The sequence below is a fragment of the Anguilla anguilla genome, chromosome 6 (genome assembly GCF_013347855.1).
Source record: "Anguilla anguilla isolate fAngAng1 chromosome 6, fAngAng1.pri, whole genome shotgun sequence".
NCBI classification, from domain to species: domain Eukaryota; kingdom Metazoa; phylum Chordata; class Actinopteri; order Anguilliformes; family Anguillidae; genus Anguilla; species Anguilla anguilla.
The window spans coordinates 7,150,669-7,166,647 of record NC_049206.1 but is presented as its reverse complement, the minus strand read 5'-3'; the positions used below and the strand labels follow the sequence as shown (position 1 = coordinate 7,166,647).

General features: G+C 45.1%; 1 protein-coding gene across 5 annotated transcripts in view; it reads right to left on the bottom strand.

The window, feature by feature from the left end:
* astn1 (astrotactin 1) overlaps window positions 1–15,979 on the bottom strand; it is a 323,396-nt gene that overhangs the window by 155,647 nt on the left and 151,770 nt on the right. For all 5 annotated transcript variants that reach the window (XM_035422531.1, XM_035422532.1, XM_035422533.1 and 2 more), the window contains one exon: window positions 7,896–8,046. In XM_035422531.1, coding sequence (XP_035278422.1) covers window positions 7,896–8,046 — 151 coding nt within the window. The remainder of the gene's footprint in view (window positions 1–7,895; window positions 8,047–15,979) is intronic.

Below are 15,979 nucleotides of genomic sequence, written 5' to 3'. Positions count from 1 at the left end.
AATGTTCACACGAGTCCAAAAGTAATGCAGTGTCCTCTGTCAGAGCAAAATGCAACTACTAATGCAACACCGAACATTTTCCTGAAGTTAAAGAGCATTTTCATTGTAATATAAAAACTCCACAAAGCGCATCATTATGAATTATTCCAGGGACTCGTGGATTTGTAATCGGCGGTCGCTCTGAAGGAGCGTCGAAATTGGTTTTGGCGAAGAACGCGGGACGGATTCTGCTGCATTCAGCGATGAACGAATCAGCTGATCTCCTGCCCAGCCGTACCCATCGCCGTGCGGCCCTCTCCATCTTAACCAAACGAGGGGCTTGTTTGATTTAAAATGGCGGGAAGGAGGCGGGGGGGGGGGGGGTTCACCTCTGGAACCGATCCTACTGTGCGCAATTAGTCCTCTCCAGGACACGCCACCCAGCGTATCCGCGGCAACCTTGTAAGAGTAAATGATGGATCTGCTCCACGGCGAGGGGGGGGGGGTGTTGGGGGCAGATGGAGGGGGGGGGGGGGTGTCTCTTTCCCTTGAAACGCGCCAAAACGAGTTCAGAAAGCTCCATCACTGTGCCCGTCCGTGTCTAACACGTCACGCCTAGGAAAATGGCTTCATCAGAACTTTAAAGTTTCTCCTTTTCTTTCCCACTGGTATTTTTTACCCCCCCTTTCCTACACGCCCCGATTGCAGTGCCTTATTTCGAGTATCACTTCTGTTTAGGCAAAAACCAGAAGCCACATCTTTTCTCACTCAGACATAACATAAAAAAAAATGTAAAAAAACACGACTGACAAAATCAATGATTAATGCATGTCTGGGTAAAATGTAAATTCATCGTACGGCTTTACGATCCACACTCTTTTTATTTTCCTAGAGCAAATAATCACTAGTGAAGAGAGGTTTATGTGGCAAAAGTGTGGTAACTAAGCAATAAGAAAGCTTTTCTACAGACTAATCACAGTTAGATGCTTAAAATATTCTGCGTTAATTTCACCTTAAGAGTTCATATGATATATTTTAATTTACCATCAGAGTTGATTTAACACTGAATATTTTACTGTGTACATTTTTCCAGAGTGAAGAATCTTGTTTGACATCAGTAGATGAGCATTTTGACACCATGTCACCTTAAGTTTCACATTTAGACTCATTTAAAAGACAGCCCATATGGACCGATTAAAGGAGACCATACCTGGTGAAAATGAACAATCACAGTGAAATATGTTTAGAATGGACTTATTCGAGCAGTGATTAATATTTTGAACAACATTATACTAATACAAATAATGAAATATATAAACATTGTGTTTATTGCCTTAAAAGGCATTGATCATTGATGAGGTATTAACATGTGGTTAAGTGTAGCTGGGGTTAGTGCATTTGGTCCCGTTCGGGTGCGGGGGGCGGGGGGGGGGGGATTTCTGAGGTAGCTTTAAGGATTAAGGGAGTGCATTAACAGGCACTCGCGTCTGTTCAGGAAAGGAGAAACAGCTGCACAGCAGACATCCACCTCACAATGTCTTAAATACCCCCCCCCCCCCGTCCCCCTTGTCCCAAAGAGGAACACCCCTCCCCTCTCCGTCCTGCCGGCGACCGGAGCACCTGCTACCCTTCTGGGAGCGCAGCGCGCTTCGTAAGGGGCGCCCAAACCTGCTTACGCCCCCGAAATCCGACGCCAGGCCGGGACGAGGCTTCGGCACCGACGCAAAGAGTGTGCTGACGCATCCGTTACCCCCGGCGATGAAGTGTGTCATCCCGGCGCCCGAAGAAGCGTGCTGCTCAGGCACCTGCGTTTCCCGCGGTTAGGGCAAGACGAGTCAAACACAGGTAAGGGTACGCAACGCGGGCCCGGGCTTCATTTCATTATTTGTGTATTTCCCATGGGCCCGAGGAGCACTGCTTTACAGAACAGAAGCCTGCATGTGCATTTTCTGTCTTTTTTTTTTTTTAAATGAACTGCCAGGGCCCAGGTCTGACAGTAGTGCTGACGTTGACTGTCTGTGCCATAAAGCCTATGCTATTTTAACAAAAAATAAATAAATAAATAAACATTTGTTTGCACCAAATATTATATATTCACCCACCAGCTTTCCTGCCTGTCTACCCGCTCGGCCCTGACTGTGTGCTATAGGTGCTATAGTGTGCTATAGGTGTCCCATCCCAAATTACCAGGCTTGAACAACAGGTTCCACTTTTTTAAAAAAAGCTAATTATGTAATGTACCCCAAATTCCTAGTTAGTACAAAAAAATTACCCAGAACCAGATTTTTAAGAATTATATATATGCCGTTTCCCTACTGACAACAGCTATTTAGAAGGATGAATGATCTCACCTCTCTGTAAAAGAAAAAAAAAGACCACAATGATATGGTAAAGTGGGGAGATGTATATAGGCTTTGGGGTGATGCTGATAAGTCTGAACAAAGTCCTGCCCCAAAGGCAGTTCCCATAGCTATGTTTCAGTCTTAATCAAACATGATCTTCCCATTGCTGTTTAATAAGGTCTGTTGACTAGATGCTGAATATAGGAAAATTTCATTACATTTCATTGCATGACATTGTATGATTGTATTTTTATTGAATTGTATCAGTCTTCAGTCTTATTTATCAGTCAATCCTGATAACTCTGTGGAAACACTTGGGGACACGCAGAAATGACAGTCAATTCCAATCAGCATGTAATCACCGTTAGATGATCGAGACTGCATCTGTGTTTACCCTGGACGGCAGAAAAAAAATTCAATTACCATTTTTTTTATTGCCATTTTCTGAATGGCAAGGACACAGAGCAACCGATTGTGAAATGAGCTCATCCAGCAAGCAGCGAATAACTATCCAATTTCCTCATGACATCATCGCCTTCTGTCTTTCTGGGGAAAGGGACAACGTGGACGTGCTCTGGTGGGGTCTTGATGTTGTGTGCGTGTATGTGTGTGCGTGTCTGTGTGTGTGCGTGCGTGCGTGTGTGCGTGCGTGCGTGCGTGTGTGCGTGCGTGTGTGCATCCGTGTGTGCGTGCGTGTGTGTGTGTGTGTGCATGCGTGTGTGTGTGTGCGTGCGTGCGTGCGTGCATGTGTGCATGTGTGTGCGCGCGTGCATGTGCATGATAAGAAGGATAGACAGATTTTATGCCCCCCCCCCCCCTTCCTTTCCCACACCGGTAAAAGAGGAGAGAACTAATTAATCACACAATCATTTGGAGATTATTACACTTTATTTCTGAATGACCGCGTTGTCTCCGCTCCCCGGGAGCGTCATACATCAGCGAGACAGAGGAGGTCAGACCGCGCCGCCGCGCGCTACGAGGGATATTAAACGCCAGGCGAGACCGGCGGCGCGGGGCCCGGACGAGGCGCTAATTGATTAGCAGAACCGGGCCCGGGTCCCACTCGTTGACGGCCGCGATTACACAGACAGGGGGGGTGTAATTTATACACCTAGTCGAACGGTAATTACAAAAAATGCCAAGCGGTGTAAGGCACCAGATGGAAGCGGCCTCCCTATCTACGGGAGTGCGGGCGGACGGCTAACCGGCCAGCTGTCAGGAACGATAGCGACTTCTCTTCGGCGAGGTGAGCGGAGCTCGCGATTAATTAGGAGCTTATTTTAACTTTTTTTTTAAAAAAAACAAGAACACAACAAGAACAAAAACAAAAACTTTACCAAAGGACAGGAAACTTGACATTTTCTCCTAGGTTCACGACTCAAAGGGGCTCCAGAAACACTGCATTGCTGCTGTTATTTCATAGCGCCTGGGTGAACTGATATTTTGTTGCCATGGACAACAGAGAAACAGATGCAAATAAACAAAAGGACTCTGATCTCTGGAATCACTCTCCATCTATGAAGACCGATATCAATGGACTTCTTTCTGACATATGATATTATGAACACACAAACACACACACACACGCATATACACTTGCACACACATGCACATACAGAGACACACACACACAAACACACATGCACAAGCACACACACACACACACATGCATGTACGCACATACACACACAAATATCTCAGAAAAGCTTTCAAACAAACCAAGACAAATCCGTTAATATGACAATCGAGCCAACGTTTTATAGAATCACATAAACTGAGGGCAAGATCTAAACATGCGGTTTGTGTACATTCACAAAAGCCTCCAGAGAGAGAAACTCATTTAGAAGCTTATTAAAGTACATATGCGTAATATTACATTTGAATTGCGCTGGGAATTCATTTTACTTTCAAAGGCGTAGGAGGGAACTGACCTTGAATATAAAGACTCCTCCAGGTACACACAGAAATGGACCCTCTCAGAGAAACCAAAGGAATAATTGGAAATTGCCATCATTTTGTTGATAAGGTTTTTCAATATGTGTTTCAAAGGCAACAAGCTACGTGCCATTAAAGCTGTGCTTACTAATAGACTGTCCATTATGTTAAAACCTTAAGAGGGAAGGTAAATCTAACTTTTCAGAAACTGACAAAAAATTATCCTTCACTTTCTTTATTTCACAGAATGTGAAGCAGGTGCCTGAACAATGCCACCTTATATGACTGAAACGCTGCACTCTCTGCCCATTGGTCCACTGCTGTTTGCTTACCATGACACATGCATGTAGGCTGTTTTGGCTAAAAACATTAAATTACAAAATCAGGACCACACATCACTTGTTAATTGTGTTAATTATATATGCTACATTAATTAACAGCATTAATTCTGAACAGATTGTGTGCTGTATTAATATACGTATTCATCTACTTTATCCACCTTTCATTTAACCAGGTAGGTCAACTGACGACTCGGTTCTTATTTCAAGTGACAAGCAGTCACGACTGTGGCTGTGGAACACAAGGGACTGCGCAGCCAATCAGATGCAGGGGACGCTCGGTTGCCCAATTAAATCAAACTGAATTAAGATAAGAAATGTCCGCTATGAATAACAAACTACAGATACTGCATGCAATACCAGATAGGACTCAGGAAAATAAGGGCAAGGGCTGTCAAAGCAGAAACCATTTGGCCCCACTGTATGGGTTATGTCTTGAACAGAAGGCCCGGAATATCCTTCAGCAGGTCAGGAAGCCATAAATATGACACTCGTTGTGGGGCCAGTAAAATGAATTAACTTGTGACTTCCATCTGGAATGCTAAAGTGTAGCAGCATGTTTTCACAAGACCCAATTCAGCTGTATCTTAATATGGGTCTTCCTGCCCTGCCCCCCCCCCCCACCCCCCCTCATTTATATTCCCACTAGATGTACCACAGTCCCCCCTCAGGCCAGCGATGCCAAGACTTGGTCGATGTACCGGAGCAGGAGCGGGTGTGTGTCATTATGACATCACGGAATGTGGACGTGCTCGTTATGACATCACGGAACGAGAAACCAGGAAGAACTTTTTTCTTTGGACACACCTCCAAAAGAGAGCTTTGCAGTTGGTTTAACTGTACTTGACTGACGTATTGGGAGAGGTGCGTAAAATTCACTTTGTTACTGTAGACGTTTCCAGCGTTCCCGTAGACAGGTTGCACTGGACGACGGTTCCGTGTGAATGGGCAGAACTTTTGCCTGGACTGAGGCATCAGCAGTGTGCTGTCGGATAACCAGGCAGGGAAGTGAGCTGGCTACAGGCCTACAGTCAGCCAGGCCTGTGAACATCCAGCTATAACTGCTGCTTTGAACGACCCTAAGCCTAAACGTGAAAAAACCAGAAAAAACTACATATGAAAAAGAGAGACCTGAAGAATAAATAAACCGATAGAACAGCAGACTTTCAGGACTTTGAAGGAGCCCAAGAAGAAGAATAAGAACAAAATGAAGAAGAAGAAGTATCTGTGAAATGACTTCCATATTATAATAATGATTATTATTATGAATATTACAAAGGAGAAGAAAAAGAGGACATCCCAAACCGCAGTGATCAGACACACAGTGCCCCTGACCCACAGGAGGACAGGGTAGAGGCTGAAAGCTCTGCTCCCCGGTGCCCCCCCCCCCCCCCCCCCCCCCCCCCCCCCCCCCCTCGGCCAGCCTCCCAGGGGCCAAGCCAGGCAGGCAGTGTCATTAGTGCGGGGAGGGCCGCGCCTCCCAGGGCTGAGCAGCAAATTGTTTATTAAATCTAATAGCTTAGCGGGAAAATGTAATTTCCTTCAGCGGCGCGTTCGCCGGCGCTGGCAACCCGGGGAGGAACAAGCGGCGTGATTTTCTTGGCAGCGGCTTCCTTGCGAACCGCAAATTGGAGACCCGCCTTCCAACAACTGGCCTGGCTAATTGCATTAGCGTGGAAAATGCGCACGTTTTTCTAATTAGGGGCCCTACGTGCTGGTGCCACCCCCACCCCCCCCACCCCCACCCCCAACCCCCCGCGTGTGGAAGTTCACCCGCACGCATACAGATGTTTCATTCAGTCGTGGGTGTCCACTGTGACTACATCCCACACGCAGTGACTACACCATCGGGCAGCCCTTGAACAAATGAAGCTCCATTGCATCACAATACCCAGTAAGTCAAATGTGGATTGTGTGAGTGAGTCCACTCTATGAATTAGACATTAAAAATCTAATCCGTTTGACTAGGATGAATTATGTGAAATATCCAGAAAATTGAGGGAAATAAGAAGATAAACCAAGGGGTCCGTACTGGCCAGTTATCTACAAGGCAATCAATACTAGGGGGCTCCAAATCACTGAAGGTTAATTCCATGCACTCAATGTCATTGCTTATCTCACTGGAAAAGGGAATAAAAACAGGGGAAGAAAAAAAAAAACACAAGAAGCTGAAGGACATGAGATTGACTTGTTTTGGTGCTCATACATTTCTTTCACACTTCACTTTGGCTACCTGCCACCGCTAGCCCGAGATCAAAATGCGAAGACACTGCAGTTTATTTTTACATCGAAGTTTAAAGTGCGGAAAAAAAAATAAAAGCAACATTAGATAAGAACTTTCTGAACACGCTTGCTGATGAATCTGTAAGGAAACAACAATGCAAAAAAATAAAAAAAAATAAAAATAACAAGCTGAAATTGAAATGTAAAACGTAATTCAAGACGAACACTTCAAATTGCTACAGCGGTCCAAATGCAAAAGCGGCTTGAAGTGGGGATAAAATAAATTCATAAAACACAACAGAAGTGATTGTTTTTGTCCCGAGCCATGTAGTGCGTGTGCATTTAGACAGCTTTGTAATGTTCTCTCGATGCATTATGGGTATTTCGGAGGTATGCGGTTTGACTGACTAACTTATCAGCGGATATCAAATGAATAGTAATGCCTCATCGGGAGACCGCAGTCTCCGCTTTAGCGGACGTGCTACTCGCAGCTGGGCGCGCCGTTCTGGAGGGGGTAGATCAATCATCAGGCTCCCAGCGCCTAATCTGCCACTAGCATTTACGCTCACATACTTACTCTCGCATCGGGCTACGGTATCCCACGAGCCCCCCCCCCCCCCCCCCCCGAAGGAGCCGTACGGAGACGCCGACGAGGCCTTGCAGATGCCATCTGTCCGGGCGATCGCTTCTACGCTTTCACTCGTGTGAGGTACTGAAGCCGTTATTACGGTGGGGAGAGGGCTACGGCTTTCACCGAGGGGGAACGGCACATAAAGCCCGTCTGTGGTCAGGCGTGTTCAGTCTCAGATAGTTCATGCACTGACAGGGCATAGCACACTAACTACAGTGCAGTCTAGTCAGCAAGATTAGCTAAACTTCTCAGGGGACTGGGATGAGACTAACCTCTCCTCAGGCCAAAAAATGGTGACCACTGGCGCACGTTGTAGTCTGGGAAACAACTCACTTCTGTCTCCAGTTGTTTTTTTGTTTTTTTTAGTGTCTGGGTCATTTCGGGGGGTGTTAAACCAGCCGGTCGGGTGGGAAGACCCCCCCCCTTCCCCAGGGCCCGGTGACTCACCACGCAGCCGCTGGAGTCCAGCTTGCGGTCGGCGATGCAGCGGAAATTTCGGCTGCACCCGCCGTTGTCTTTGGAACAGTCGCGCACCGGCCCGAAGGAGTCCAGGAGCACCTCCAGGCTGTCGAACGAGGAGGAAATCATCAGCTCCTCCCTGGAAGAAGAAGAAGAAGAAGAAGAAGGTTTTTATGGTGTGAATGGGACCAACTTTACAGTACCATGTTCAAAGCATCCAGTAAACAAAATGGTTTGCATGCTCTTCGACCGTTTATGTGCACCATTTTGGTAAATTCGACATAGGCAGCCCCTGTGTGTGCAGGAGACACTGTCTGCTGGACTTTGAAGCAGACAGAAGCCCTTTTCCCTTTCCGATGAAGATGAGCGCATCAGTCCGTCACAGGGAAAGTCTGAAGATCCAGACTATGCCTGCTTGAGAAGCCTGGTTTAAAGCGCATACGCGTTATGGGGGGGGGGGGGGGGGGGGGGGGGGGGGGGGGTTGGGGGCAGGAAGAAATGTTGTTTGTGGAAAAATATAGAAAATCGTTTTATTGCTCTTTCATTCTGTGTGTGTCTATATACCCTTTTTCTTTTTTTCCACACAGTAACCTTGCCCCGAGACATCTGTTTTGAAAATTCCACAGTGAATACTGCGTAAAAAGGATTTTCAACTTCCACACATTTAGAAGTCATCACGCAGAAACTTGTGTTGATGAAGGGACAAACGCGCAGGGCTCTTAATTGGATAGCATTTTAACCAAAATGTTAAATCAACTAAATCACCACGCTATTCATGTGGAATATTTATAGTGACATAAGTGGTTTTATGATAATGTACTGTGAAGCTAGCCTAAAGAAAAAGAGAACAGCCTCTTCAGTTTTTTTCAAATATAATTTTCTCTTGCTTTCTGAATTCATTGAGAGATTGCCTGAAACAAACAGTTTTGATATTTCATTAAATTTCTGGGTAAAACTGATTTTTATCTTGCTAACCAATTTCACTTTTTATAATAGATCAGACTGACATCTGCATACATTTATGTACAGCTAATCCAACAGATCAAAGCAATTACGGAATACTTGGAGGTTTGTCTCCCTCTCAAATCACGCAATTCAATTTTGCGAACACTTTAGCTTCATTCAATCACACTTGGTGTTGTGCATGCACCCACGACCGTGTTTTCAGCAACAGCTATCAAAAAAAAAAAAAACATTAACGATGATTTACACTGAACCAGCCCTGAGGTTGCGGCACTGAAAACACCAAGAGATCGCACGTCCACGTGTCGTTCATACGCGCACAAACTCCAGGCCACGGCTATCTCATCCACTGCTTTGGCTAGCAGGCTTGGAGGGCGTAAGACAGCATTCCTGTGCTGCGATAGGTTTCATCTGCTTATACAATTTCCCCTCAGAATATGCATTCCCTGGTCTCCTTTGATCACACCCACACATGCCTCCTCGGCAAATCCTGTCAGATACCCCAACAAGACAGACCTGGAACATTCCTGGGACTATATGAATCAAAGGCAGAGGTTGCATTTATGACACTATTATGCGTTATATGATGCAGAGCAGCTTACACAGATTGCCTTTTTTTTTTTTTTGTTCATACAATCCATTTATACACTGGATATTTACTGAAGCAATTCAGGTTAAAGACCTTATTCCAGGGCTAAAAGCAGTGGCCCAGGTTGGAATCGAACCTGCAAGCTATCAGTCACCTGACCAAGTCCTTAACCGTACAGCCTCAACACTTCTGCCTGTCTTGTTATTTCTGGTATTCATGCAGTATACACACACACGCACACTCGCACTCATAAACAGCTGCGAAGGTGTTTTAACAAGGGGGGAAACGCACTGATAACAGTTGAATATAAATGGAACATACGGTTTTTATAAGATGTAAATATGCATCTAATAATCACCCGTTCATTATCCAGAGACTAAGTGTACCTCCACCCACATACTGTACCTCTAGAAAGTTTAAAAAGAAAGGCAAAGAAAGACAGTAAGAAACTTCTTTCTTTCTTAGAAACCAGTGTACCAATGGCTTACCTGCTTTATGTTCACTATTTCTTAAACATTCAACAGCAGAAAATCCTACAATTATGATTAGCATTACTATTGTTATTATTATTATTATTAGTATTAGTAGTAGTAGTAGTAGTAGTAGCAGTAGCAGTAGCTGTAGTAGCAGCAGTAGCAGTAGGAGTACTAGCAGTAGTAGAAGAAAAGATGCTCAAAACACAATTGGAAGATACTATTGTGAAAGACAACAAAAAATGTACCATTAAGGATAAAGGGCCATAACAACAAAAGTACTTCAATTAGTACTTCAAATGTCTAATCATTAGATTCAAAGGAAGGAATTTTTACAACATGAAACTTCTACCAAACAAAGAATGAGCTGACAGTTACATGGCGTAGCCTGTAACCAAGTTAAATCACAGCTATTCTTTTCAGGGGAAAAAATTGAAGATCAAGGTCTTTGAGAAAAGAAAAGAACAAGATATTTTGCAAATGGAAGTCAAGAAAGTGACAGCAAAGATGGCATCTCTCTGATAAAGCGGCAGCTAGTATAATGGTCTCGGTGCTCAGTAATGAAGGGACCGTTACAAAGGTGGACCGATGTTCACTCAAGAAATGCCTTCACTATTTTCGCATTGTTTTGGCACCACTTTGCCTTGAAAGACACACATGCCCGCACGCACACATGCCCGCACGCACGCTCGCACGCACGCACACACACACACACACACACAAATGAAGCCAGTGCAGACGACCCAACATATTGTAGGAGCCACATTGTGAAACTCCCAAAAAGGCAGAGGCAATTAAAGCCGACCGTCAGTTATGAATATAATAAAGAAGGACACGCGAGTGTTGGGAAAACCTACTCCTGATCAGAAGGCTGCATTGTTTGAGATTCAGAGGCATTCATTGGTTCAAGGAAGACAGGCGCATTCCATTAGAACCCATTCATTTTTTTTAATTCTTCACCCGGTATTTTTCTTTACATTGCGTCCTCTTGCCTGCACAAGTCATTTAACTGTCAGTTTCAAATTAAAAGTCATTTAACATACTGTAAACGTGCAGGGAGAGGAATGCCTATATATTGGGAGCTGTCAATAGCAGTGCCCACACTGCGTGGATATGTCGTTTCTTGTATATCTTCTCATTTTAAACTCAATTCTCGCTACTGAAAAAAAAGATTATGTGGACTGAATACAAATTAAAATTGCCTTCCCGGGCAAGTTTATTCTGCATGCTCTTAACCTTCAGAGTGCAGCTCAATACTCGAGCATCTTTATCACTCAGATACTCTATATTCAACATGTCTTTATTTACAGCACACTCTTCAAACATCAAAAAAAGAGATATCTGCAGACAGGCAGACCGTTCGTAGCTGTGAAAGCAGCAAGTGTTTTTTTTTTTTTTTTTGTTGCTGATGTTGTTGTTTTGTTTTTTACCCACAAACAACGGAAATATATTTATTTGCATTTTGTTGCTGTTTTTCTTGGTTTTTGTTCCTTTTATTTTTGGTATGCAGTGCAGGCACACAAATTCAAATTCTATCGTTGGCTTTAATGCTGAAAGAGGCCCGCAGCCTTGCCTGTCCGCTGGTTTTATTTATTCTTTTTATTTTAATTTTTTTTTTTTTTTGTTTAACGTTTAGCTCGCTAGCGCTCTCATCAAATGAAGCACTGAGGACCAGTTGAGGACAAGGTCATGTAAACTGACCTCCAAAACATGGATCACGGGAACAAACAAAAGAGTGCTACTGTCTAAAGGACAGACCCGCTGACACACAGCACGTGGCTCAAAGACTCACATTCACGTTCGCGCGGTGCACAAAGGCAGCTCATCCATGCGCGTGATGACTTTTTACTACGATTTTAAATTCATAATTAACTCACATTTCCTACAGTTCACAAAATGAAACGCGCGACGCCCCAAAGGCAGTGTACTGCTATACAAAACGGAAAAAAGGTATTCCCCCCATTTCACAATACACTCATTAATACAGTCAATTAGACCTCGCTAACTAATCACAGGCGTCCACCGCACCTGCCTCACAACAAAATAATTCCGGAGAAACTGGGAGTTAGAAGTACGCGTGGATTATGGCTGCCAGCACATAAATTACATACACGCACAGACAAAAAAAATGAAGCGATGCGGTTCCCCGCAAACAAAAAAAAAACAAACGGTGAATTAGATTAATTTCAGAGCCGGCGGTATTTCCCTGGTGGGCAGAAAGGAGGTAGCTGAAGAGGAGAAAGGCGATGAATATGCATGGGAGCTCTGCTTCTGTCTACTGTATGTGACGCACTCGCCGCGCTGGGACAGCTCACATTTTAATATGTTTTGTTTGCCGGTTTCCTCGTTTAATGCGGTGGCTTTCCAGCAGCATTAATCTCAATATTCATACGATTTCATGCGATTTATAACCTCAGTTCATCAGCGGTATCAATCCAGAAATTGTTGATACGAGTTAATTCAAGGAATTAACCGTAAATTCCAAGTCCGTTATTAAACAACGTCTGCTATTAAAGACGACTGGTTCCCATTATTTCGGAAATTGTTTAAGCCAATGCGACAGCACCTGCTGCCACTGTACATATTGCCATTATATTGATAGCAGGTGACTGTTTGCTACTGCACAAAGATTCAAATTATTTCTTAAAATAAAGTTTTGTGTTCATCATGAGATTAGGTGAAGCAACCGGAATGCATGCTACTTCAATCTGATTTAAATGCGATTTGAATTTAACTTTCATTTTAACCGTTCAGCTGGTCTTGCGTTGCATGCCAGGACAATATACATAATATGGTAATTCACCTCATTGAGAATACATTTATTTACTAGGGGGAAAAAAACAATATATGATAATTTCAATTGTAATGGTTATGGGTTATGCAAACAATCATAATAACAGAATCATATGCATTTTCCCACAAGTATTTGTTTTTACATAACTGCAGTATGTCAATCATCACAGAGAATTCTGTGCAAATAGCAGCTACGTACAGTATTTTCCAGGGGACATTTGTGCATCCAGAAATATTTGCATAGTTTTGCACGCAGAGAAAAATCCCACAACTTAAAATGTATGAGGAAAAAAAGGACTCATATTCTGCATATAAAGCGCCATTAGAAATGTATGCCAATGTTCCCTTAAGGCCTTCTTTGAAAGTGTACATGAAAAAGAATGAGAGAATACAATTAAGAGCAACGGAGGAGCGGGAATTACAATCGTGAATTCAATTTCAAACAATAATTGGACATGAAAAGCAGTGACAAAGGCACGCAATTAGTTGATTAAGCAGTGTAGAAATAAACGAGAAGCCTGTTCAGCAATCTCTGTTTTCATAATGGAACTGCACGTGTGCAACTGCTAAAAGAAAGATGGCCACTGTAACAGATATGCATTAACTATGGTAATGGTGATACCAGGAGGGCGATGTCAGAGCTAAGGTGGTGGTCACATGGTGTGATGTCAGCCACAGAATAAGACTTGTTGACAGTGGTTAGGGTCACCGGAATGTACCGGTTTTGTCTAGTCCGAGTAACTGTTTGAAAAATTAAATTTTACAATTAGTTGATGAGTTCGAATCTCAACCACCCCCTGGCCCATGATCTTTTCAGATGACCCGCCCACCCTCCGTCCAGGGTACACTCCTGCCTCGCACCCAATGCATGCTGGGATAGGCTCCAGTGGTCCCCCCCGGTGACCCTGGCCAGGAATAGGCAGGTAACGGATGGATGGAAAAAGAACTGTTTGACTGCCTGTGGTTCCGACGAGCAATGCCCCTACGGTCCACACAACCTAACAACAGGAGGTTGTGCGGAGGCAAGAGAGGTTATCTGGTACTCGGAGGGTTGCCGGTTCGATCCCCCGCCCTGGGGCGTGTCGAAGTGTCCCTGAGCAAGACACCTAACCCCAATTGCTCCCAACGAGCTGATTGGTACCTTGCATGGCAGCCGTTCACCGTGAGTGTGTGAGTGCGTGTGTGAATGGTGAGTGAATGAAAGGCATCAATTGTAAAGCGCTTTGGTTAAACGCGCTATATAAATGCAGTCCATTTACCATTTACCATTTGTATACAGAGAGGCCGGCCCTTAGGATTTTGGCAGCCCTGAACAAGAATGTTACTGTGGCCCCAGAGTGTTATTTTTTTTTATTTAAAGTGTGGCCCTGGGATGACTGTGGCCCTAAACGACTGCGCAGAGACAGCGAATAAAAACAATATGACAGCGGAGTCTAATGCGGAGATGAGGGGGAGGTAAACACGCTCTGGCGTGCAGTATACTCAAAATGCGAGGGGGGGGGGGGGGGGGGGGGGGGTGTAAATAAAACTAAAAACAGCGTAAACAGAGCTGAACGGGGCCCGTTTCTTTGTCTCCTTTCATACAGACGCAGAATTAAGGCAAAGGAAGACATCACAGCCCCGCTTGTTTATCTTTTTCGCACCCCGCCGAGAAAGGGAAAAAAAAAGGCGATAACAAATTATCATCATCAAACGGGGGAGAGCCAAAATGGAGACGCCCCCCAGGATGAAAGGCCGGGGTTCGTACGCTTGCCCTGAGGGGGTCTCGAAAAGGAGCTCGCTTTTAGCATCTATCGCCCCGTCAATCACGCCGTCAAGGCGGAGCCCAAAATATTTAAGGGTGCTTGTCAAAAACAAAGAGAACAAATCTAAGAGCGACGAGCGAGATATTTCATTAAAGCGAGATAGCACTGGTTGACACGACACAGAGAGAGAGAGAAAGGAAAACGGAGGATGAGGGAGATCCTGAATGCTTTCAGCGCTAGAGAGCGCTGGCTTGTGAGAATGGAGCGGCAGCCCGAGCTGAGCCGGTGTGGGGGTATCGGTCGATCGCTGAAGGCTCCTTTTTTTTTAGGACCGTAGCTCCGCGAAAACCTTTGCGCAACACTGCCCTTGAATTAATGCATCACATTTACAGCGACTGAGACTCGAAAAATACCTCTCTGCCCAGATGCTATCTTTGTAATAGGGTTTTCCTGAAGCAGAAATGCTTAATTCAAACCTATTCTGCCCAGGGGCATTTAAATCTCATTCTTCAGGTGCAATATTCAGGATTCCATCAGAAAAGCCCTCGGATGCTTTAGGTTGATTCGGTTTTTTTTTTTGGCAGATGCCAATAATGCCCGTGTCGCTTAGACGCCAAGGAGCGTCAAATGAAATGACGCAGGAAATTTTGTTTGTTAGTTAATTTTTTTTTTAATTTAATGTGCTCCTTAGGTATGACTGGAGTGGAAAAAAAAAATTGTTATGCAGGGAGAGACTTCTTTGCCGAGCCTGCAGAGAGATCCCAAGATTATTCCGTCTGTCCGTGGGGCAAAATCCTAGCGAGGAGATATTTATGCTTAAAGGAGTTTAATGGGATCTGAGGTTTTCACAGTTTGCTGTGAAATATGGGGGGGGGGGGGGGGGGGGGGGGGGGGGGAGAAGCACATTACCCGAGTCTACCCGAGGGCTACTATATCATCCGTAGGGGGCGGCGAACATGAAGAAGTGCGGTCGTCGAGGGGGCCCTTTCTGCGCAGAGAGCAGTGTAAACCTGGGCCCCGGCGTTTCGCCGTTCTCTCCTCCTCCCCCCGGCTGCCGTCGACAGCAGCCGCCCCCTGGTGGACGCTTCGCGTCGCGTTCCAAACCGCCCGTCGTGCGACGTGCGGCGTGCGGGCGAGCTCGACGGGGCCCCGTTCTGACGTCAGGGGAGGGCGGAAAGGAAATGTGAGGTAATGACGCGCCCCCCCACCACCGCCCCAGCCCTACCTGGACTGTCCCTTACGCCTCACGCGGAACATTCCGGATAACCCCTCTTTAAGGGCTCTTTATTATTACATTACATTACGGGCCTTACCGGACGCTCTGATCCAGGGCAACTTACACACCTTTGCACATTTCGATCACGCGGTATCCGCTCATACAGGTGGATATGTACTGAAGCAATGCAGGTTAAGCACCTTGCTCAGGGGTACAACTGCAGTGTCCTACCTGGGAATCGAACCAGCGACCCTTCAGCTTACATGCCCAGTTCCCGACCCACTATACTGCAC